This window comes from Hydra viridissima, unplaced genomic scaffold, assembly GCF_058129835.1.
Source record: "Hydra viridissima isolate aposymbiotic clone 2 unplaced genomic scaffold, HvirCarnegie_v1 scaffold_2, whole genome shotgun sequence".
In the NCBI taxonomy this organism is placed as follows: domain Eukaryota; kingdom Metazoa; phylum Cnidaria; class Hydrozoa; order Anthoathecata; family Hydridae; genus Hydra; species Hydra viridissima.
The window spans coordinates 10,006,441-10,030,390 of NW_028324301.1; the positions used below are offsets into that span (position 1 = coordinate 10,006,441).

Genomic DNA, 23,950 nt, shown 5'->3' on the forward strand with positions numbered 1-23,950 from the left:
GCATGTGTTGAGAAAAAAGTTGATGAAGAAAGTTGCTATAGCCATCCAAATTCTATTTACCGTCTACCGTTAACTTAGTATTGTGTAGAAGAGTCTCTAGATAAAAAAGCCACAGTATACGACTCGAAAAAAGATATATTACTAATCACAATTGATAATTCGTTTGATGCAGTTCCAAAAGATGAAGTTCTCCTTCTTATTTGTTGATAATTTATGCACAGAACATAATTTATGTTAAAAGAATATGAGTTCAATATCAGTCAGTTGAAGAAAAATATTTACAAAAATTCTGTGAACATAAAAAAATTCAACGTAAATGCTGGTGATCGAGCTACTGTAACAAGAAATCCAAGACCGGAGCTTAAAGTATCTGTCGATTTGGCTTTGCATTTGGACAGAAAGCTAGTGAAAATGCTATGAATTGATAACCAAAGAGTATGTGGATAACCTTTCAGTTGTTGTGTCAGGTTATGAAATACTTGTATAAATATCGTTGTGCAAATCATCTTTTATTATGAAACGTTTGTACAAATCATTGTTTTCCTTCACTGTGACAAATTTTATTTTACTCAGGAAGTTTTTTCTTAGATTAAATGAAGTAGTATACATCGGATAAACTGGATTTCTGATGACTGATGATAAAAGCAAATAACAAAACTGTTCAAAATATCCATTTAAGCGTCAGAGGATGTCTACTGATTCTTTCCTCAGTGATAGAGATCTAAAGCAAAATTTAGCAGATCTATCATGGTTGTGAACAAGATTTTGGGGCTCAGAGCTATATCTACTTTGATATCTCTACCTTTTACCTACCTCTCCCCCCCCCCCCCTCCAAATAAAAAATTTGATAAAATGAAATAAGAAAAATTTATGAAATAAATTAATCTGGATTTTAATTGTAATGAAATCAGAACATTTATTCAAAAGCAAGTTTTCTTGCCAATTCTTCATCATTTCAAAATGAATGCATATTCGACAAAAAAAATAAATAAATATTTGAAACATTATGTTGAAATTAGACTAAAAAGTATGACTAATTTGCATTATTTTCTTCTTTTAAAATGATTAGTGATTTCAAAATAATAAAAAAGCAATAACTGCTGATTTTATGCACTAAATACTCAAATGCCAAATAAATCCTGAATTCGAACCAAGCTAATAAGTTTTTGTCATCCATTTAAAATATTATATATTGTTTCAACTTTTTACTTTTTAAATTGGCATCTCATCCTCCCCCCCCACCTCCCCCACAACACAACACCGATCACTTAAAAAGATGACTACAAACTCAAATCGGGGGAAGGAGGGAAGAGGGGAAAAGGGGTGCCTTCTGGTGCAGCCGAAGCGTTTTTTTTTTCCGCTTTCAAAGAATTCACATAAATAGGAAAATGATCATTTGAAACAGTTCTACAAATGAAAAGCTAAACAGACACTTCACTATCATTTTACTATCAGGCAGAAGGGGACAATGTTCTTAATTTACAATAAAAAATTAACGAGAGGATAAAAAGAACTGGCATATATTTTCTTCAAGTAGCCACAACAACAACCTTTAAGTAAAAATAACTTTGGCAAAAATACTTATAGTTTTAAATTAATTTATCAAAAGAATAATTTTATAAGAAGTACTTTTTTAAATTTATTACCACGTTTTTTATTGCTTTGTAATCTTTTAAAGCAAAACATTTAAATGCTCTGAGAGACAACTCCTAAATATTGCGTCTTAGTATTTCTTCACAGTTGCGTCTTAGTTTTTTAAAAATACAGTTCTACAGATAAAAAATTGCAACCATGTTTTTAAGCAATAAAATGGACCACAACAGTTGAAAAATCATATTGACAAACATATACAATAGATTTTTTTTATGTATTCACTATTACAAATATAATCTAAATTAACTTCAATAAATATATTTGAGTTTACATGTGACTGTTAAGTTTGGGAGCACTATTTAGTCCGTCAGCGTTTTTACCCCTATTAATCAAAATCGATCGAAAATGCGGCCATTTACAATTGTTCGCTTTTTATTTTTCAACAGCAAAAAGCTTTGAGAAAAAAGACAGGCTTCGAGTGCAGTTTTGTCACAATCTCCGCTTTAGTTTGCATAGAATCTGTCTTTTCACTTCATTTGGAAGGAAATTCATAACCATTTTGTTCGGAATTTCAGAGAATGATTACTACCCCAGTATTCCCAGCCACAAATCTTAACACTAAATTTATACGACTGTTCTATTAAGTAGACTTGAGTTGTCGAGTGCAAGCCTTGAAAGCTTCTCTTCGGAATGTCTAAAAAAAGTAGTTAACAAACTTAATAAAGGTTTAAAATCACACATCATTTAATATCTTAAGCATCTTTTAAAGAAATACTGGTCAAGATAATAAACAGTTCAGGAGGTGAAATTTAAAAAAAACAACAAAAATTTAATTTTTTTTTAATTAAAAATTGTAATCAATCCATTTACAATTTATCAATTTTAAAAAATCAACAGACTAGTTTTAGAGAAGCCTTGAAGTGTATCCTCACTCTAATCTTGCTATGATTAGTATATTAGTACATTTGGTTTAGATATTTGATCACAAATGCCATTGACGCTGTCATACTCTATGTTACATGCCATCCATGTTTATCTGTTTTTATGCTTTGCCTCGATCGTCTCAAACATCAGGAGTTCAAATAGTTACTCTTGTTTATCATGATTGGCAATTGATTTATCGCTTATGAATTACCACTTATTACTTACCAAGATAACTTTTCCAAGTATCAAGATGAGACCTTGACTCCCTTGTAATCCTCATCAGGTGCAGTTGGAAGAGCCCATAAAACAGGAAGGATAACTGAAGAGTTACTCACCCATGAGGCTGAACAAATGTTTTTTTTTTCAGTGACTGTAAATAAATGAGATTGTATTTTACTTTTTAATAACGTTTTTTTTTTTTGCTGAATAATATTTTCAGAGGCGGTACCTTTTAGTGAGCACTATGATCACATTGAGGACTAGAGAGTGCTCACAACAAGTCCGAATGACTCAATGTGAGCAGTTTTAGAGTTATGTTTGGTGTCATTTATTTTTTTCAAAGGTCATTTCGTTCACGTTAAAAGGTGTTATTTTTCAGCATAAACAATAAAGTTACATAATTCAACGCTTTTGGACGGTTTTCATGACGTACATTTATGTTTTGGATAAAAAAGTATGTTGAGATTTGCTAAATTGTCCTACATCAAAGTTGGCATAATTTTTAACATTTATTTTAAGCTGTAATTGATCTACTTTAATCATGAAGAAATTAAAAATAGTTCGTCATTAAAGAAATGTGATGTTCCTTATTTAAACTCTTAATTCTTGACATCAACTGCTACGCTAAAATCTGTAATAGCAATATCCAATCATTTACATATTGCGTCATGGGCCGAGGAGGGCTTAGTATTTATGTAAAAAATTAGTAGTAATGTGGGACAATTTAGCAAATCTCAACATTACTATCAATTGCGTTACTATCAATTCTCTGGATTAAGAGACGGTTCACTAATCAAAACTGACATTTAAATCCACATATTAGTTTTAAACCAATAAGTGAAAGAAAAAACAACGAAAACTTTTAGAGAGGTGAGTGAGGTGCTTAAAAATGAATTTTTCGAGCTTTTCTGGCCACCCAATTATCGATGACATTGTCGTAGCTCACCTTTTTTACCAAATTTTCTTCAATCGAAATGATCAAAAGATCAGTAACGCAATCCTGGCCTATGGTCGAATGGAGAGAGTTTTTTGCAATCTTCAATTTACTGAACAATCGCTCAGTAAAACCTCAGCATCTGACACAGGAATAGTATTGAAAATCCGGAGTATGATGCAAATGTACGGAAAAAGACGTTCAAGCTTTTTCTCGAAGATTTGGTTGAGTCGCTGCATTGGATTTCCTTGCTTAAAATTTTTTTGTGGGCAGTTTTAAAGCGGCAAACTTCTTCAATGAGATCCTTTTTGTTCACATCTCTTGGACAAAACCGTGCAAGCTCGCAAAATTTGTTTTTTTGAATGGAAAGTTCATCATTATCCAACCAGATGAATGAAAACATGTCACCAACCATCCAGCTCGCCTCAAATCTTGAATCAATCTGCTGGATCAGACTATTTAAAACAATAATAAAATTGTTCAATTCGAATTCTTTCTTTTAAATGTCATGGAAATGGACTGTGTTTGATGTCGCATCGTGAATGTGCTTCTGTTTACGCTTTCTTTTAGTAGCGAGTTCAGTTTCGAATCCTAGAGGTCCAGCAACAGCCTCTTGGAAAATCTGCAACCAAGAGTCCCTAATCCGTTTAAGATCTTCAGCAGCTGTCCAATCAAAAGTAGCTCATCATTGATTGTAATGGTTTCAGATTGTAAAAGATGACTAATGTTGTTAACAACAGTAAGGGTTTTGTACCAAATTGTACTCAGCAATACAAACTTAAAAGATGATCACCATTTTTCAAAGGCTCTCGCTTGGCTGAGCTGCTCACTGGTCAGATATATGTTTTTTTCATGGCATTTTTAAGAGCTGCCATTAAATCTCTTGGCCTCTTACCAGGTGGTTTGATGGTGTCGATACGGGAGCTCCATCTTGTCATTGAAAGTCTTTTAGTGAAATTCTTCCCGCTTCAGTGAGGATCTTCCGTCGGGCTTCAGTGAGTATCTTCCATCGAACACTAAAAAATACATACAAAGATTCAACATTTCGAAAGGATACTTTGATCTAAATGGTTGATTTAACTGAGTACACACCAGCAAAATTCAGACTGTGAGCGCTACAGTCTGAATTTTGCTGGTGTGAGCCTCCCAATGATTTTGCTTATTAAAGCTTGATCTCCCTTGTAAGCACTTGACATATTGGGTCCAAAAACTAATCAGATTTCACATTGTCATTAATTAAAATCTTTTTTATTAACTGTAAAAAAAAAAAGTTGTGACGGGTTGTTCAACCCCCCATCAAACTTGGCACCCGGGTCAATTTACCTCCTGTGCCCCCACCCCCCTCTCGAAGGCCCTGAAAACAGTATAAAAATTGTAAAACTCTATCGCAGAGAAGGTAAAACAAACAAATACATACGTAATTCAAATCCTGAGAATTAATTATTACCTTCTGTAGATGAAAATATGCATCTACGGTGAACATTCCAGCAGGATAATGATCCCAAACATCAATTAAAACTCGTTAAAGCATGTTTTGATACAAATAAAATTACTGCAATGCAATGCTCTGTGCAATCTCCTGACCTAATTGCTATTAAGAGTTTACAACTGAAGAATTGTTTTATAACTGAAGAATTGTTTTATAACTGAAGAATTGTTTTATAACTGAAGAATTGTTTTATAACTGAAGAATTGTTTTATAACTGAAGAATTGTTTTATAACTGAAGAATTGTTTTATAACTGAAGAATTGTTTTAGGAACTTCAAACTTCCTGGTTACATATAAAACAAGTTCAAGTTGACAATCTTATCATAGAGTCTACGCCTCATTGTTGTACTGAGGTTATTAAGAACAATCGATGCCATCAATTACTGATCTGATATGCTTCTGATAATACATTCCTAAAAATTTTTTTTTTTTAGTTTTGGAGTTGAAAGAAAAAATATGTTTTTTCTTTCTGTAATTTATTTTTCTTATATTTCTGTATAAATGTCTATTTATCTTACATAGAATGCTTAGACTATAATCTTGCAAATTCAAAAAAAGATGTCTATAGACTATATTTGATCAAAATCATTGTTTTTTTGTCTTGAATTCAAAATTGTAGAGAAACCATACTATAACTTTTTTATAAATTTCAAAAAGTGTTCCTTTAGTTTTGGTGGATGGTGTTAAAGGTGGAAAACCAGAATAGCTGGAATGCTCATGTGTGAAAACTGGAAATGCGGTAAGGAGGACTTCAAATTCTGAACGCATCAGACCATAAAAATTACAGGCATCTAATTTGCCGTTAAAAAAGCTTTAGTTGTTTGCGTACTTTATAACAGGCCTAACCACTGTGCTAAGGAGGTCATAAACTGGAGGTGAATTTTTTGCAAACAACTCAGGTTGACATAAACTGGAGGTGAATTTTTTGTAAAAAACTCAGGTTGACATAAACTGGAGGTGAATTTTTTGTAAAAAACTCAGGTTGACATAAACTGGAGGTGAATTTTTTGTAAACAACTCAGGTTGACTTTTGAATAACTTTTTTTTTTTTGTTAAAGTTAGGGATTTAATTCTAAAGATTTTGAGATCTTGTAAGATCTTTTTCAAAAGAAAAAGGATTGCAGATTTGGAATCAGCACTAAAATGAAAATACGATAATTAGTTTAAATATCCGAGGCACCAAAAAAAAAAAAAGGTTTTCTTTGTCGGCCTGCAGTTATCAAATATCAAACATTATTCTTTACTTAAGTAAAAACCACATCTTTCAAAAAAAAACCAAGATATAATAAAATCAAGACTAACACCATAATTGTCCAATGGAGAAAGTAGTTTTGCTTTCACAATGCCAACTTTCTTAAGTAATTTTTGTTCAATGGTAAAATATGTACAATCTGATACTGACCTGAGTTTTCCAAACTGCTTCTCTTTTGTTTGCCAAGGTACACTATTTGTCTCAACTTTCTTGAAAAATGCCTGATTTACCCTATAACCACACAAACTGTAGATTCAACATAACCACCTGCTGTTTTTACGGCAGAGTTTACGGCTAGTTTGTTCAAATAGAAAATATGAATCGATTTTACGCACAAGAAGCATGTTGTATAAAAGTTTGGGTCCACCAAACAAAGTTATCACCATTAAACTCAAATTGGTATTAACAAGAACACTTGGATTGGTAACTGTTTTTCTAAACACTTTTCCTTTTGTTACTGCAAAATAGTCTTACCATAAACTTCGTCTAATAGAAGAATGCCATTTTTTGTCTATTGTCATACGATTGTTTAAACAGAATGTTTTTGTTATCGGTTACAAATTTATCACCGATTAAAAAAAGTTGCTGTTGAATAATTTTTATTTCTACATATCTTATAAGTATACTATCTATTCATTATGGTAATTCAGTTTTGTGAGAGAGTTTATACATTGGACCCCACAATGAAATGATTGATACTGGAAATTATTACTTATTTTCAGAACAAACAATCGCACACCTGTATTAAGGAAGAACTTTAATGATTAAATCAATACTTGATTTTCTGTTTTATTATTAAAAAATATATCAACTCCATTAAAATTGCAGTTGAATATGTTTGTTTTTCAAATCATTAAACAATTTTATAACATCTTTTAAATTGAACGTAGACAACTTGTCAAGTTGAAAGTCAGGTTGAAATTTCTAGTTTTTTTATGAGATCTTGAAGTAGTTCTGGGAAAAAACATATGGCTTACTTTTATCATAATTCTTGTTGCAATTTGTGACACCGCATTAACGACCAATGTTTATTACAAAGATAATTTAGAAATACAAAATAATCACCTTCAGTTTTTGACGTCATCCGCACGGTGAATAGCCCAGTTATAAAGTACACTATGGTAGTCAAAGGGAAAAAGATCAGGTTTAGACGTTTAGCAGCACGTTGTCAGTCAGGCAAAGGCCAGGTTTAGAAGATAATCTTTCCATAAACACTTTTAATCAGCTTAAACAGATGTTGAATAAAAGATACAACTAAACATTTTGTCCGTGTTCAACGCAGAGATGATCTTGGTTTTTTTTATATAATAAAATACAACTTCAGTACAACTACCATATTAAATGTGAAATGTCAACTATTTGAAGACTACAGGGAAAGACCCCAATAGTCCACTTTTTCTAAATATGAGAAAAAAGGAATTTTGTGTTTGAAGAATTTAGCAGCCTTTGATTTTAAACATTTTTAATTGAAAGCAGTTTTATTTAAAAACTTACTTACCCCCTGATTTATAGTTGCAATCCTCAAGTTACTGAGTTACGCAAGGGCAGGGAAAATTTAATTGCAATTTAATTGTTTAAAAATATACTACCAATTAATTAATTGCAATTATTATTCAGTGCAATCAATTAATTGCAATTTTTGAACAGTTCAATCAATTTTTCCAATTAATTGCAATTAATTATTGGTTTTTAAAAATGTCTAAAAATTTTAAAAACAGAACATAAAATTATCATTTTTTATTAAATATCATACTTAAAAGATTAATATTGTTGGGTTATTACTTTAAATATATACATGCAATCATTACATATATATAAAGTAATAACGTACTTTAAACTTGAATTGTACATTACATTGTAATGTATAATTCCAGTTTAAAGTACGTCTTTACTAAGAACTCATAAAAAATAAATTGAAAACCAAAACTTATTTGAAGAGTAAGTCACTAAAACAATCAGTTATTTTCATTATTCATCATAATATCTGAGAGCATTTTCCTGTCCCATAATCGTTTGTTAACACACAAAAACATTTGCATTTCAAGATTGGATGGAAGTATATTATGTCTCAAATGGCCAATTGCGTAACCTGCAGCACTGAAAAATCTTTCCGCAATATTTGACGTTGGCACCAGAAACTTGCAATTCACATATCTTGAATCCGAAGACATTTTTTCTAATTTTCTTTTCTTTAGCAGCTTAGAAGCAAAGTCCAAATCATGATCAATACTAACTGGCGTGATCTCAGATTGCTTTAGAAGTTTATTTACACTTTCCTTTTCATTTAAAAATAGTTCGTGCTCTCTGTTGTCCAATATTTTAACTAGCGCACTTTCAAATGTTTTAGAATGAATAATATCTGCATTTGAAGATAAATAGGTACCCATATTAACATCGTGTCTAATTATTTCATTAAATAAAATTCTTACTTCTGAAATGTCAATTGATTCTCTTTGAAGTGCAATGGTTACTGAGTTAAATTTTTGTAGAGTCTCGTTTAGCAACTGAAGATCATTTTCTTCCCTGGCAGACAACATGTAATCTATTAGCTCGGGCATTTTATCGAAGTTCCCTTGGGTGAAAAATGGCTTAAGACGAAAATATCGTTTTATCATTTCTGAAGTACTTGACCATCGTGTTGTGTTTCTTTGAATAGCACAAAGAGAAGTCAACAAACGGAGTTTTCCGGCTAGCTTTAAATTTTTGAATTTACCCATAAGCGTATTTGTCTTATCGATGATATGTTTATATTTGAGTAAAAACATTTCCATAGCCAAGTTGAACCTGTGAGAGGCACATCCTATTAATGGAACATTGCACAGATTTGCAAGGGCCTTATTTGTTTCACAGTTGTCACCTATTAAAGATGTTACGTTAGTCATATTTTTGCGAAGAATATTTTGAAGAACCCATGATAAATATTCAAAGTGGGCTTTTGCTGTAAACTCTGTTTCATTTCCTATAGGTGAAAAGGCAATTAATGCAGTACTGTACTCATTTTCACTGGCATTATTAGGATATGATACAAACAATGCCACATAGTGCGTACTTCCGTTTGACCATCCATCAAAAATAATTGCGAAATTTTCTGGAACTATGTTAGCAATTTCTACTTCAACCTTTTTAGTCAGCAAATTCATGTACTTTTTCATGGTTTTTATGGAAATATTTTCTAATTTAGAGTATTTTTGCGTGAGAGAGTTTTCTACAAATGAAAATGGTTTAAGGCCACAAGTCACCCATTCTATCCATGAATACATATTGTCGGCACTCTTTGGTATTATTGGTCCTGGAATATGAGTAAAACCACTAAACTGTGTAATCGGCTGTTGTGTTGAAGTTGAAGAAGTATTATATTCTATATATTCTGGATGCATACTTTTAACATGATTAAATAAATTGGTCCATCCTGTCCCAGTTTTCTGGCGTAGTTTTTTTCCGCACTTACAGGTCCAATTACTGTCATTAGCTTCATCTTTCTTGAAGTAAATATTGACTATTTCTTTTGTATTCATTGTTAGCGAGATTTATAAAAATCCTAAAAAGGATTTTTTTTACTTTATGTCCACATATAAACATAATTAATAGCACAATTGAAATGAAAATGCGTATACATGCGTATTATTGGTTATGCGTCAATCTATCCTTAACCTTATATGCGTATACAGCTCGAAATATTTATACATGCGTATTATTGGTTATGCGTCATTCTATCTTTAACTTTTTATGGTTAAAAACAGTGCTAAACTAAAAATTACATAAAAGTATAATATAATCTCGGTAAATAATATTAATGGCAAAATTATCAATTAATTGCAATTCTGACCCAATTAATTAATTGGTTTAAAAAATATTTTCAATCAATTAATTGGTATTAAAAATCTTTCAATCAATTAATTGCAATCAATTAATTGCAATTAATTGTTTGCCCAATTAATTTTTCCCAGCCCTTGGAGCTGTTATAGTTTTATCAACTTATCAACACGCTTCAAATGAGTTCTTTTATTAAATGCTTCCGCAACTATATTAGGTTGCATCTTTACTAGCATGCGCTCTTTTACGCGTCTACTACTGTTTTGACACGCAGCGATCTTGAGTAGGCTCTTGAAGAGACATCGCTCAGAAAATACTCGTATTGAAAACCGAAAGTAATAGTAAAATGCTAACGGCAAATATTTTCATTATTTTCTTAAACGTATCAGCAGAAGCTACATACTTAGAGATACCGCATGCAGAGAAGATTAGTTGTAACAATCAGACAATAATCCGTTTTGGTCATATCAATTATACTTGAACGCACAAAATGTGTTTAGAATATTTGATATAACATGTCGTCTCAAAAAACGTTTTATTATAAATAAAACGTTTTTTGAGACGACATGTTATTAAATGTTTCAGGGATTCGCATTCAAATGATACTAATCTCTTGCATCCATAATCTCATGCATCCATAAAACGGAAGATAAACTATAAATTAATTCTCTACAAGTAAAAAGGTTTTTACGACAATTTATATTTATTTAATGAATACTAATTATATCAATTATAACATTAACTGTATTGTTAATACACGAGACGGTTTCTGACATTGTTGGATGTCACAATATTTCTTGCCCCCCCTGTACATGGAGCGAGCAAATAAATCAACGCCGTAGCGCGAAGTTAGAATTATTTTGTTTTATCTCCCATTTTAAGTTGGGAGAAAATGAGTTATTAATTTTAGTAAGATTACTTTTAGAATATATTTTATTTTTCAAATTTTTTTCTAAATAATTGTTTAAATATAAATTATTTAAAGTAAGTTATTATTTCTTTAAAAAGGAAAGCTAAAGTTTTAAGTAATTGTTACTTTTAGAAAAAAATCAAAAACTTTCTCTCAACGTTTAAAATAGGAGATAAAAAAAAATAAATCTAACTTTGCGATAGGAGGGAATGATGTATGTGGGCTCCCCTCCTCCCTAAATATTCTGTTGGTGGGAAAATTTTCCTTCACGGGTTCAACCAGTTGTAACAGAAAGAATGACAGAAATCTTGTTGTTCGGTGCGTTTTCGAATAATTAATACCTGCGATGCTGAGTAATCATCACTGAAACAAACCTTTTTTTGATCAACTGCCTCAAGACGACATTAGCAGCTAGGAATCAGAACCAGAGCAAATCTTAGACTGTGAGAATCTCGACGTAAGCAATATCTTAAAAGACTGATTAGCAAAATTGTGGTTAAATAATATATCAGAAAAAACAAAAACAAAAACAACAAAATGAAATTAAAAAAATCCCAAAACATTCCGTGCTTTAAATTATTTTAAATTATCAAAGAGAGCAGGATTGGCAGGGAAAAACAACGATGCCAAAATGGGTGTCTTGGTTATAAATGAATAAAATGAACACGTAACTCCAAGGGCTGGGAAAAATTAATTGGGCAAACAATTAATTGCAATTAATTGATTGCAATTAATTGATTGAAAGATTTTTAATACCAATTAATTGATTGAAAATATTTTTTAAACCAATTAATTAATTGGGTCAGAATTGCAATTAATTGATAATTTTGCCATTAATATTATTTACCGAGATTATATTATACTTTTATGTAATTTTTAGTTTAGCACTGTTTTTAACCATAAAAAGTTAAAGATAGAATGACGCATAACCAATAATACGCATGTATAAATATTTCGAGCTGTATACGCATATAAGGTTAAGGATAGATTGACGCATAACCAATAATACGCATGTATACGCATTTTCATTTCAATTGTGCTATTAATTATGTTTATATGTGGACATAAAGTAAAAAAAATCCTTTTTAGGATTTTTATAAATCTCGCTAACAATGAATACAAAAGAAATAGTCAATATTTACTTCAAGAAAGATGAAGCTAATGACAGTAATTGGACCTGTAAGTGCGGAAAAAAACTACGCCAGAAAACTGGGACAGGATGGACCAATTTATTTAATCATGTTAAAAGTATGCATCCAGAATATATAGAATATAATACTTCTTCAACTTCAACACAACAGCCGATTACACAGTTTAGTGGTTTTACTCATATTCCAGGACCAATAATACCAAAGAGTGCCGACAATATGTATTCATGGATAGAATGGGTGACTTGTGGCCTTAAACCATTTTCATTTGTAGAAAACTCTCTCACGCAAAAATACTCTAAATTAGAAAATATTTCCATAAAAACCATGAAAAAGTACATGAATTTGCTGACTAAAAAGGTTGAAGTAGAAATTGCTAACATAGTTCCAGAAAATTTCGCAATTATTTTTGATGGATGGTCAAACGGAAGTACGCACTATGTGGCATTGTTTGTATCATATCCTAATAATGCCAGTGAAAATGAGTACAGTACTGCATTAATTGCCTTTTCACCTATAGGAAATGAAACAGAGTTTACAGCAAAAGCCCACTTTGAATATTTATCATGGGTTCTTCAAAATATTCTTCGCAAAAATATGACTAACGTAACATCTTTAATAGGTGACAACTGTGAAACAAATAAGGCCCTTGCAAATCTGTGCAATGTTCCATTAATAGGATGTGCCTCTCACAGGTTCAACTTGGCTATGGAAATGTTTTTACTCAAATATAAACATATCATCGATAAGACAAATACGCTTATGGGTAAATTCAAAAATTTAAAGCTAGCCGGAAAACTCCGTTTGTTGACTTCTCTTTGTGCTATTCAAAGAAACACAACACGATGGTCAAGTACTTCAGAAATGATAAAACGATATTTTCGTCTTAAGCCATTTTTCACCCAAGGGAACTTCGATAAAATGCCCGAGCTAATAGATTACATGTTGTCTGCCAGGGAAGAAAATGATCTTCAGTTGCTAAACGAGACTCTACAAAAATTTAACTCAGTAACCATTGCACTTCAAAGAGAATCAATTGACATTTCAGAAGTAAGAATTTTATTTAATGAAATAATTAGACACGATGTTAATATGGGTACCTATTTATCTTCAAATGCAGATATTATTCATTCTAAAACATTTGAAAGTGCGCTAGTTAAAATATTGGACAACAGAGAGCACGAACTATTTTTAAATGAAAAGGAAAGTGTAAATAAACTTCTAAAGCAATCTGAGATCACGCCAGTTAGTATTGATCATGATTTGGACTTTGCTTCTAAGCTGCTAAAGAAAAGAAAATTAGAAAAAATGTCTTCGGATTCAAGATATGTGAATTGCAAGTTTCTGGTGCCAACGTCAAATATTGCGGAAAGATTTTTCAGTGCTGCAGGTTACGCAATTGGCCATTTGAGACATAATATACTTCCATCCAATCTTGAAATGCAAATGTTTTTGTGTGTTAACAAACGATTATGGGACAGGAAAATGCTCTCAGATATTATGATGAATAATGAAAATAACTGATTGTTTTAGTGACTTACTCTTCAAATAAGTTTTGGTTTTCAATTTATTTTTTATGAGTTCTTAGTAAAGACGTACTTTAAACTGGAATTATACATTACAATGTAATGTACAATTCAAGTTTAAAGTACGTTATTACTTTATATATATGTAATGATTGCATGTATATATTTAAAGTAATAACCCAACAATATTAATCTTTTAAGTATGATATTTAATAAAAAATGATAATTTTATGTTCTGTTTTTAAAATTTTTAGACATTTTTAAAAACCAATAATTAATTGCAATTAATTGGAAAAATTGATTGAACTGTTCAAAAATTGCAATTAATTGATTGCACTGAATAATAATTGCAATTAATTAATTGGTAGTATATTTTTAAACAATTAAATTGCAATTAAATTTTCCCTGCCCTTGAACAGCTCTCACTAAACCAGATGTACAAATTCACACAATTTTTAATTCACGGAGTAAAAGAGTCAAATCAAATGAGTTTTTATGAGATAGTTACGTATTGTGATTTATTTTTACTTGTGATTTTTGTTTCAGTTCTGGGAAGGACAGATAAGATTTGGGAAAGAAAGACAATCCTTTAAAATCAAAATAAAGATTAAAATTATTTTTTTGCTTATAAATTTCGACTTACAATCTACCTTTTTTACAAATTCTTTAAAATCTGTAAAAAAGGCAGATTCTAAGTCAAAATTTATTTGTAAAGGTTGAAGTAAAATAACCGCTACATTGGCTGATGAATCTATTTCACGCTGCCTCTATCGGTTTCAAATATAAGGCGGTGTGAATAAAAATGAGCAATTGCTTTTGCTATGTGTTTTCGGAGCAATTACTCCATTTTACGTAAAGTAATTGCTCCAAAAACACATAGCAAAAACAATTGCTCATTTTTATTCACACCGCCTATTGTCCTTGAAGACCACTCATGTGTCACATAATGTTTGACACTAGTACATGTCTCCTTTACTTAAAGTTCTTTTAAACTTTTAGAATCAATGAACAAGTGGCACTTTCACGCAACATAGGGTAGACCGGGGAAATGCCGACACACCAGGCAAATCCGACATCCTGCTCTGTAGTTGTATTTTATGAGTAAAGCGCTGTTGTATAGTGCTGCTACCTGGCGGACAACACTAAAACAAATGATCAGTGAGTTTTATGCGAGTACGCCTACTGCTTGTTTTGCTTTAAATAAATAACTAGTTTTTGAAGTTTTCCATGTTAAAACTGACTCCTGGATGAACTGAGGTAAGATTCTAATTGTTAGTATTACTAAAAAACCACTTAGTTAGCTTGAAAATATATATTAAAACCATCATTTTCGCATAGCCGTTTTAGGATTTGGAGCTAGCAGTAGATTGTGAGGTTAGGTTTCCACCAACTTGTTCCACCGGGGTAACGCCAACGCACCACCATGGGGCAATGCCGACAGGTGTCAGTATTGCCCCATTATTTTTAAACTATTTAAGGTGGTCCTATACTAGAAAAAATCGAAAAAATCATTTTTTCAAAAATTACAAATTCTGAAATTTCAAACATTCTACATTCCGAATATATACAAATCATTATAATAAATTATATTTCAAATACTCTAAAATTGTAAGTTTTGTAACGAAGTTATAATTTTTTCTAAGCAACACTCCTAGCAACGGATTTTTTATATTAAAAAAAAGCTATTTTAGAGTTTTTCACGATTATACACTAGATTTATGACACTATTAGAAACATTAGAGCCAGTAACTGTTTCCTGTTTGCTTAACTTAAGAAAGTAAAGACTTCCAAAACCCTCCCAAAGCCCAACATATTTCAAAGAAACTCTGGAAAATTTGTCACCCCTTCTATCCTTGTCAACAGATAATAAAGATGATCGCAATAACAGAAAGCAACACTCCATAATCATGACAGGTACCCCTATGAAAGCAGTTTTGGAAGAAGCTAAAAAGAAAAAAGAAATTAAAGATGTAAAAGCCAAACTTAGACTAGAAAAACTTATGGACAACCCTAAGGTGATACCTAAAGTCAAACTTAAACTCTTGAAGAATAGGTCTAGCAATGTTGGAAAAATCGTGAAAACTAAAATAAACACCCATCCTAAAAACAAGTCCGCAGCTAAAAGAAAAACAACGAAGAAGAGGTGTCGTAGATAAATTTCTTTTGAAGAATCAACTTCTGAGGAAGATATTGATGAAACTAAACTATGTGATAATGACGAGCTTGACGACGGGATTGATTTATTTTTAAAGGACACTGAGATGTGGTGAACATGGAAAAAACTGAACTCTGGTATCGTTGTGTCTATTGTGGAAAATGGGTGCATGCAGTTTGTAGCGGTTATGATTCCCCTGAAAACTATATTTGTGACTTTTGCCCTACTCATTAATCTTCGATTTGAAAAAGGTTTTTTTTTGTGTCTCAAAGAGTTAACCTGTCTTACTTTGTTATTATCAATTACATACTACGTTTATTTACTCTATGTAACAATAAAACACGTTTGGTAAAATAATTGTCTTATTAATTACTAATGTCGGTATTACCTCAAAGTGGTGTCGCAATTACCCCGATGGCTGGGGAAATACCGACAATGAGCTTAAATTACGAAAAACATTCATGTAACATTTGTAACGTAAATAATTTTAAAACATTACATATTAATTTGATGCAGAAAATTAGGACGAATCTTTAGGTTCTTTCACCAAAATTGTAACTAACCTCGAAAAAATTATAAAAATCAAATTGTATTAAGGTGTCGGCATTCACCCGGTCTACCCTATACATGTGAAATATCACTAAAGAGACTTTCAATGACACTGCATTAAGAAAGGAGCCCATTTGTGTTAAAGAATGCGACTAGTTTTTGTTTAAAATAACTACATAGCAGAATTTCTAGAAGCAAGAAGTTCCGCTTTATTCTTTGACAAGAGAAAAACAAAATATTTAAATTCAGGGTTTAAAATGTTAATATAATATTCAGGTTTTTGATGATAAAACCTTAATACCCAGTGTTTTTCATAAAGAATATTTACTACAAAATACTGCAAAAATCAAGATGTTTTCAAACTGTAAAGAAATTCTCTTGCTTAGAAAAACATTTAAAAAAAAAAAGCTCATACTTTTCTCATTATTAGACTTTTTATGATTTTTTATAGAACTTAATCAAAACTTTTAACTGGATATGTAAAGTTGTACTTTATACATAGCAAGTTAAATTCTGACATTAGCTGGTTGGAATCTTTAGGCAAAGAAAACAGAATTTTTTTCTGTAAGTTTAATTACATAAACATAAAATCTAAATAAAATTCTAAATATAATAAATACAAAATTTGAACATTTAAAAAAACTAAAAATTTTGTGTGTATCTGGAAGTAGAGTATTGTATGCCTTGAATAGGTATCTAAACCATGTCAAAATAATAATGGTTGCAGTCTGGTCACAGTTATTTAAATAAATGTTAAATATATTCTCAAGTAAATATTATAAATATCACATTAAAAAAAATTCTGGAAATTATGTTAACAAATATATAAATATATATACAAACACATACTTCTGCAACAAAACATTAAATAAACAATAATAAAAACATTTATATCAAGTAATAAATCATATCAATTATATGGTAAAAGTTACATAAATTATCTACAGTTATTGCTTCCCTTTAAAGTGATTTTCTGTTAATAAAGACAGAGAGCCTACCTCAATTAAAACACCTTTAAAGTCAATCACTGCTGTTCCATGAAAAAGAATATTTAATATTACAACAGAATACTCGCATAATGCAAATAAGCTATATACTAAAAATCAAATGTTAAAGAGTATAAAAACAGAGAAATTAACATTTACATGCAAAAACTGCTAATCTTAAGATTAAATAATAGTTAGAAACAAAAAGGGTTTTCAATATTAGAAATTAGGAAACCGATAAAAAAGAATTTAATATAAAGAATTAGGCAATCATTCAAAAATATTTAAATAAAACTTGTCTTGCACTGCATACAGGGTGCGGCAGCGATTCGTGTACTAATTTTTAGCTAGGTTTTGTGATGTAAATAAAATACTTCCACAATTTGTTTTTGTTGATTAATGTTCAATGACCGTCTTAGATTTTAATAAAACTGTGAATAAAAAACATTTTAGTTAAAAGTCTTACGATCGAACCCAAAAGAACTGAAGCTTTAAATTTGATTCAAACGGGTTTGCCTGCACGTGAAGTGATTCGTTTTTCTGGAATGTCTAAAACTACATTTTATAAAGTGAAAAAACGTGACAGTGCTGAGAGAGCCAAAATGCCATCTCCAGTGAACAAAAAAGTTGATTAAAAGTTCACGGAAAAGCTTAAAAAGCATGTTGAAAAGAATCCTACTGTATCCATTAGAAAGACAGCAAAATTGTTCAATATTGATGAGAGGACAGTCAGAAGAACTCTAAAAACACTTGGAAAAGTTAGTGTGGCGCGATCTTCATGTCAACTTTTGACAGGAAGACTAAAAACTTTACAATTGGAGTTATCAAAGAAGCTTCTAAATCAGCTAAAAAGCCATGCTTCGTCAAAGGTTAAAGTTTTCTCAGATGAAAATCTTTTTAGTATTGACTGTGTGATAAATAGGTGAAATAAATAGGTGTAATGACAGATTCATTGTGCAGAAGGGTGACAAAGCACCACCTGTGTGTTACACCAAGCAAACCTCAGTCCATATGATGCTAGGAATCATTGCTTCTAGTTGAGAGAAATGTCCACCAATCTACATCAAAGAGAAAGAAAAAGTTACCTCTGATGTGAATATTAGCTTCCTAAAACACTATATGGTACCATGGCTGAAGAAGACATTTCCAGAAAACAATTAGATCTTTTCTGGACCCATGACAATTGCACTTTGTCATAGGTCCAGAAAAACTCAACAATATCTTCAGGACAACATGGCTAATTGCTGGCCCAAACACTTTTGGCCACCATCCAGCCCTGATCTGAATCCCTTTGACTATAGTGTGTGGTGCTTAATTGAGTGTAAGGCTTGCAAAAAGGCCTACTGAAGTGTCAAGTCACTAAAGCCATCAATTACCCGTGCTAGGAAATCAATGTCAAGGTACTGTATAAAAAGCACCTGCCAGTCCTTTCTTCCTAGGCTTGCGGCAGTGATCAAAAAAAAAGGAAACGTAATTGAATGTTAAGGTGGGAAAAGTATTTAACTTCAACTTTTCTCCTATTAACATTCCATAAATACAATTTTTTAGTGCTTTAAAAATTCATTTTGAAAAATGATCTAAAAAGTTCGCAAATCGCTGCTGCACCCTGTATGATATACACCATTTGTACATTAGAAGAAAAGGATACTTCCAGATTCACAGTATGAATTGTGTCTGACAAAGAAATAAACTGTTAAGATAAAGAAGAAAAACTTTAAGCTAAGAAATATTGTCTTGTGCTTCAAGGAGAAATAATTCTAAAACAAATTTAGAAACTCTATAATTTGCAGAATTTTGAATAAAGAGCAAAAATCTTTTGGAGATAAATGATTTACCTTTTCGCAAAGTTTTATTCTGCCAAGTTTATAAAACAAGTAGCATGTTGTTAGCATGAATATGAAAGAACACACAATAAAACCAATGAAACTCCATTTGTGAAATTCTACATATTATTTATTTGTAAATAAATTTTGATGTATTGGTTTTGTTAAATAACAATTTGCTTTTTCCAAAAGCAAGCAATTGACATTTTAAATAAGGACTATTTTCAAAAAATTTTAAACCTCACCATAATTATCTGTAGAAGAAACATATGTCAAAAGAATTAAGCAGGTTATTTCTAGGATATTAACTCCTACTGCAAACTTTACCAAGGGCCTAAAAAAACTTGCAACAACAAGTAATGAATCTTGATAGAAGTGATAGTATGTAAATGCAATTAAATATCTCTGAAAAGAATGCAAGCCAATAGCCACTCTCCAAACATACTTCTCAGGAGATCTATCAACAGCAGCACTGATAGAAGGTAAATAGTTATCTACCTGAAAAAAAGGAAATATATTGCATAACAGCTATAAAACTTTTACCAAAAGACCAACTTCTTTTGTAAAATAATAATAATAACAATATTTCCAATTATATACAAATACGCAATACACTAATGGTATGATAAATAATTTTACCACTAAAGATTTTTTATATGTACAGAAACACATAGCTGAAACGAATATGAAAATACACTCACCAGTATTAAAATTACTAATATAAACAATTAATTGATTCAAAATTTTCAAAAATTAATCAAATTTTTCTCTAAATATGCATTTTATTTATAAAACCTAATATCCTCTAACGTTTTTATAAAATACGCATATCTTATAATATACCTTGCAGTGAGTTGCAGTAACATTATCCCAGTGCAACCACATTGACATAAGCACACAAGAAAAAATGGCAAATAGAGGAAGACATATTGATAAATAAACTACATTTGTAAACGGAATTTTTATATAAGCCATATATTACTTTTCTATATTGCATGCAGTTTGCTGAGAGATAAATATTGTGACAAGCTGAAAAAAAAGAAGATATTTTTGCTTCTAATAAATAAATTAGAACTAGTTTATTAGAACATTATATAATTTAAAAAAGAATGTAAACTCTGCATGTTTAAAAATAAAAACATTCGCACTATTAGCAATACCAAAAGTCAAGGAGTGAAAGTGTATTAGGTCCAATAGTATTTCTATAATCAAACGTATACCCCTCCCCTCTCCCTCCCCAAGGAAGTTTACATTCATTTACAAATACTGGTTTATTTTTTTCGATTTCTTGGTATAAGGCATCTAGAACAGAAAGCGATTGCGATGTGCAGATTGCGCATTTTATTCTAAACACATTATAAGTATGTTGTAAGGGAGTGTGTGATATATTTCCAATATTAGCTGTGCGGTGGAGAGAGGCAAACAAAAGTGCATTTCGTTGGCGCCTTCCAACTTCTGGAGGTATGAGGACAGGCGATCCTGAAAGCTGAGAAAGTCTATGTATGCATTCCAGGTTATTCGTATATCTTTATGCTTGAGTAAATAAAATAAGTAAAAACCTCAATATATACATACCAATGGTACGAGGGCCGTCGAAACTAATTTGAAAGTGGGTAATAAAAAGAAAAAGAAAAAAACAACAACAAAAAGAACAAACAAACAAAAAAAAGCAACTAGTAGTTATATAAATCCTGACAGGGTTTGTGTAAAATTAAGTTACTGAAAAAATTTCTAGATTAGCAATATTTATCAATTACAACGAAATCATGAGTACCGTGGATACAAAAAAGTAAACAAAGTTCTGACTCATGTTATGTAAATGTACACATTTCTTAACATTCTTATCATATAGGAAAGATGCAGTTGATGGCTGCAGCTTTCAAATTATTTTTAAAAATGTGTGGGGACAGAGCTCCCCGGCTCCACCCTTTTCGACACATGACCATCGTCATGCCTTGTTTTAGTACATTACATCAGGCTTTATATTTTTGGACTAAAGACAGAAAATGATCATCTTACTCTTACGCGAACGATAATTAATAACGATCTCGTGCTCAGTAATTACTTTGTTAGACTTTTCCTTTTTATTAAAAAAAAAAAACCTCTTCCAATATTTAGATGACGCGATGCTCCGTAGCGTTTTTCTATTGTTCCAATTATTCTAAATACAGTCTATATAAATTTCCTGTTTCTAAAATTTAACTAAATTCCTGACATACCAAAATAGGATCATAAATGACAAACTGCATTAAAATTTTGTTATTTTTACAAAATGTTCCAAAAATAGTTCGTTTTTCTAAGTTTCGAATGTTTTAAAAATTAAAAGTTTAACGATATTGAAACGCTAAATATGTAATAGAACCTGCAAGTTTAAAAGTACAAAATAACTCAATTGCGAATGAATGGCATATAATTTTTAAATCCATTAAAAATACGAATGTTCAAATCAGGCCAATCAAAAAACGCTTCTTAAGAATAATTATTAGAACAATTTAAATAAGAAGCAATAACAAAGAAAACTTCAAAAAAATGCATAAACGCGACTTAAATAAACTTTTCTAATTACATCACCGATCAATGGCGCAGCTAGAGTACGTAATATATAAGATTAGTAATAAAAGTTAATGAGTTTTTAAGTAGTTTTTACACTCCATCTCAGATATTTGTCTCCGTCTGACTGACCAGCTACTGACGCAGTCTGAATATATTTTATCACACACAAAAAAAAAAAAAATAGTTAAAAAATTAATTTTTGACACTTAATTTAATTTTTCAACTTTTTTTGTTACAGCTGTTTATTCATTTTACACATTTATAAACAAATTTTAAATAAATTAACTTTCCAAAAATTTTAACTTGCGAACCTATAAAAACATAGGCAGCAGTGAATATCAATTTTTTTTATTACAAATTTCAGAACAGAAAAATGTTCTCTTTTTTACCAAACTGCTTTCAAATAAATTTACCAATGTTCGTCTTAAGTTTTGCGCCGAAACTTAGGATTAAGAGAAATGGTCATTTTTTGATGTAAGTTAAAGTGAGGAAAAAAGGTCTTGGCTCTACGTTCGTCCAAGTTGTTTTTTTTAACTTAAATAATTGAAGCTGCGTGCGCAAAATATAGTTGTAACTGGACTTGTATAAAAGATCCGAAAAGCAATCGCTACAAACGCGTAGGTAGAAGAATATATAGTAAAGTGACGAGTTTCAGTAGGGTTTACTGTTTCTAAATTACTCATCAATGAAATAGCTTTAAACTTAAATCCTTCGATTTCTGATGCAAGTCTAAGTTTTTGTTATACATTTTGGCTAAATGCATGAAATATTTTGACTGTAAGTGACGTTATTGACATGAATTAATCTGACAATTTTCTTTAAACTCATTTGCTACAATAAAATTTTTGATTATCTGGCGGGAGGATTTTCTCACATAAAATAACATTCCAAAGTCCTTCCCTTTCTACTTTTTTTTTTTTTTTTTTTTTATCTGAAAAGGGTTTAGTTCGTTAATAAACACTTTATTGATAAAGAACTGTTTTTGTTTTAAAATTCTGGAGATATAAAAAAAATTATTTTATTATGTACTGTTGTGCCACTAAAAATGTATTCTAATTTCGTTAAAGTCTTAAATGAGTTACAGGAAATAAAAAATTCTACGTTTTTTAACTTTTAGAAGCATTTATTATACAATTTTTTTTTACAGTTTAAATACAAGTTTGGTCAAAGTGAGAGTTCATACTCTGGATACATGTATGCATCAACCTGAACGTTACATTGTAAAGTTTACTTTTTCACTCTAGGCACATATATACCATTAATCTAAACCAATGGCTATAAAAAGGTGTAAATCAATTGGTCTTAACAAAGACTTTAATCATAGTACCCCACCCCCCCCACCCCAATACACAGATCAGTTATACAAAAGGCCCTTCTTTCTAAGGAAAACAGACTGATGCAGGATAAGAGTCAAAATGATATCTATACAACCAGGAATACTGCCTAAGTTATTAGGAGAGAGAACTTAAAGTCTTTGAGAGAAGAGTGCAGACAATAATTCAAACTTCGGGAGGAAGTATTAAGCTTTAACAAGACAGACTTATTACAACATTCCTATAGAATCAGTCTGCCAGGAAATAGAGTCTGGCTGTTATAATCTCAAGATGTTCTTAAATAAGGCTATTAAATGCCTTTGTCAGCTTCAAAATAAGACTCTTGTAAATGAACTGCATTGGCTATAAAGATGTTAACAAATTTTTTAATTGAATGCTATTTCAAGCTATTCTTTGTTTACATAATGAAAAATAAACTAAAAGATTTCCCATACCAGATTCTTACATAAATTTAAAGATCTTCAAAATACCGTCAAAGGTTATTCTTTGCTTACATAGCGGTGTTTGGTGCATGCCTTCAGAAAGTACTTCTAAAAATGGTAAATGCTGTTTGCTACATGCAAGTTTTAAAACCAAGCCAGGTTTTTAACTTGGAGACATAGCAATATCAGAAAATGATAGACTCCTGCTTTAAACTTTGATACCGCTACTTTAATCAATCTATATTTACCTTTTATATCCCCAAAGATTACCTCAATTTACTAAGATTCTGTTTAGAGAAATATTATTTACCATCAATACA

The 23,950-nt window shown here is 30.8% G+C and overlaps 1 protein-coding gene across 5 annotated transcripts; it reads right to left on the reverse strand.

Moving 5' to 3' along the window:
- Window positions 1-15,617: 15,617 nt before the first annotated feature.
- LOC145181671 (acyltransferase PGAP2-like) lies at window positions 15,618-20,478 on the reverse strand. 5 transcript variants are annotated; one of them, XM_090078222.1, is made up of 6 exons: window positions 20,165-20,477; window positions 19,567-19,819; window positions 19,334-19,440; window positions 19,147-19,255; window positions 17,511-17,608; window positions 15,618-15,752 (listed from the first exon to the last, which is right to left on the reverse strand). In XM_090078222.1, the coding sequence occupies exons 1-6, from the start codon at window positions 20,294-20,296 to the stop codon at window positions 15,729-15,731; spliced, it is 723 nt and encodes a 240-aa protein (XP_089934348.1). In that variant the 5' UTR covers window positions 20,297-20,477; the 3' UTR covers window positions 15,618-15,728. The 5 variants fall into 5 exon arrangements, 3 of the variants coding, with proteins under 3 accessions (XP_089934348.1, XP_079912937.2, XP_089934349.1); XR_016449717.1 differs by having other exon boundaries at window positions 15,716-15,752; window positions 19,147-19,188; window positions 20,165-20,465; XM_080056811.2 differs by lacking the exon at window positions 15,618-15,752 and adding an exon at window positions 17,057-17,208 and having other exon boundaries at window positions 20,165-20,478.
- Window positions 20,479-23,950: the final 3,472 nt, after the last annotated feature.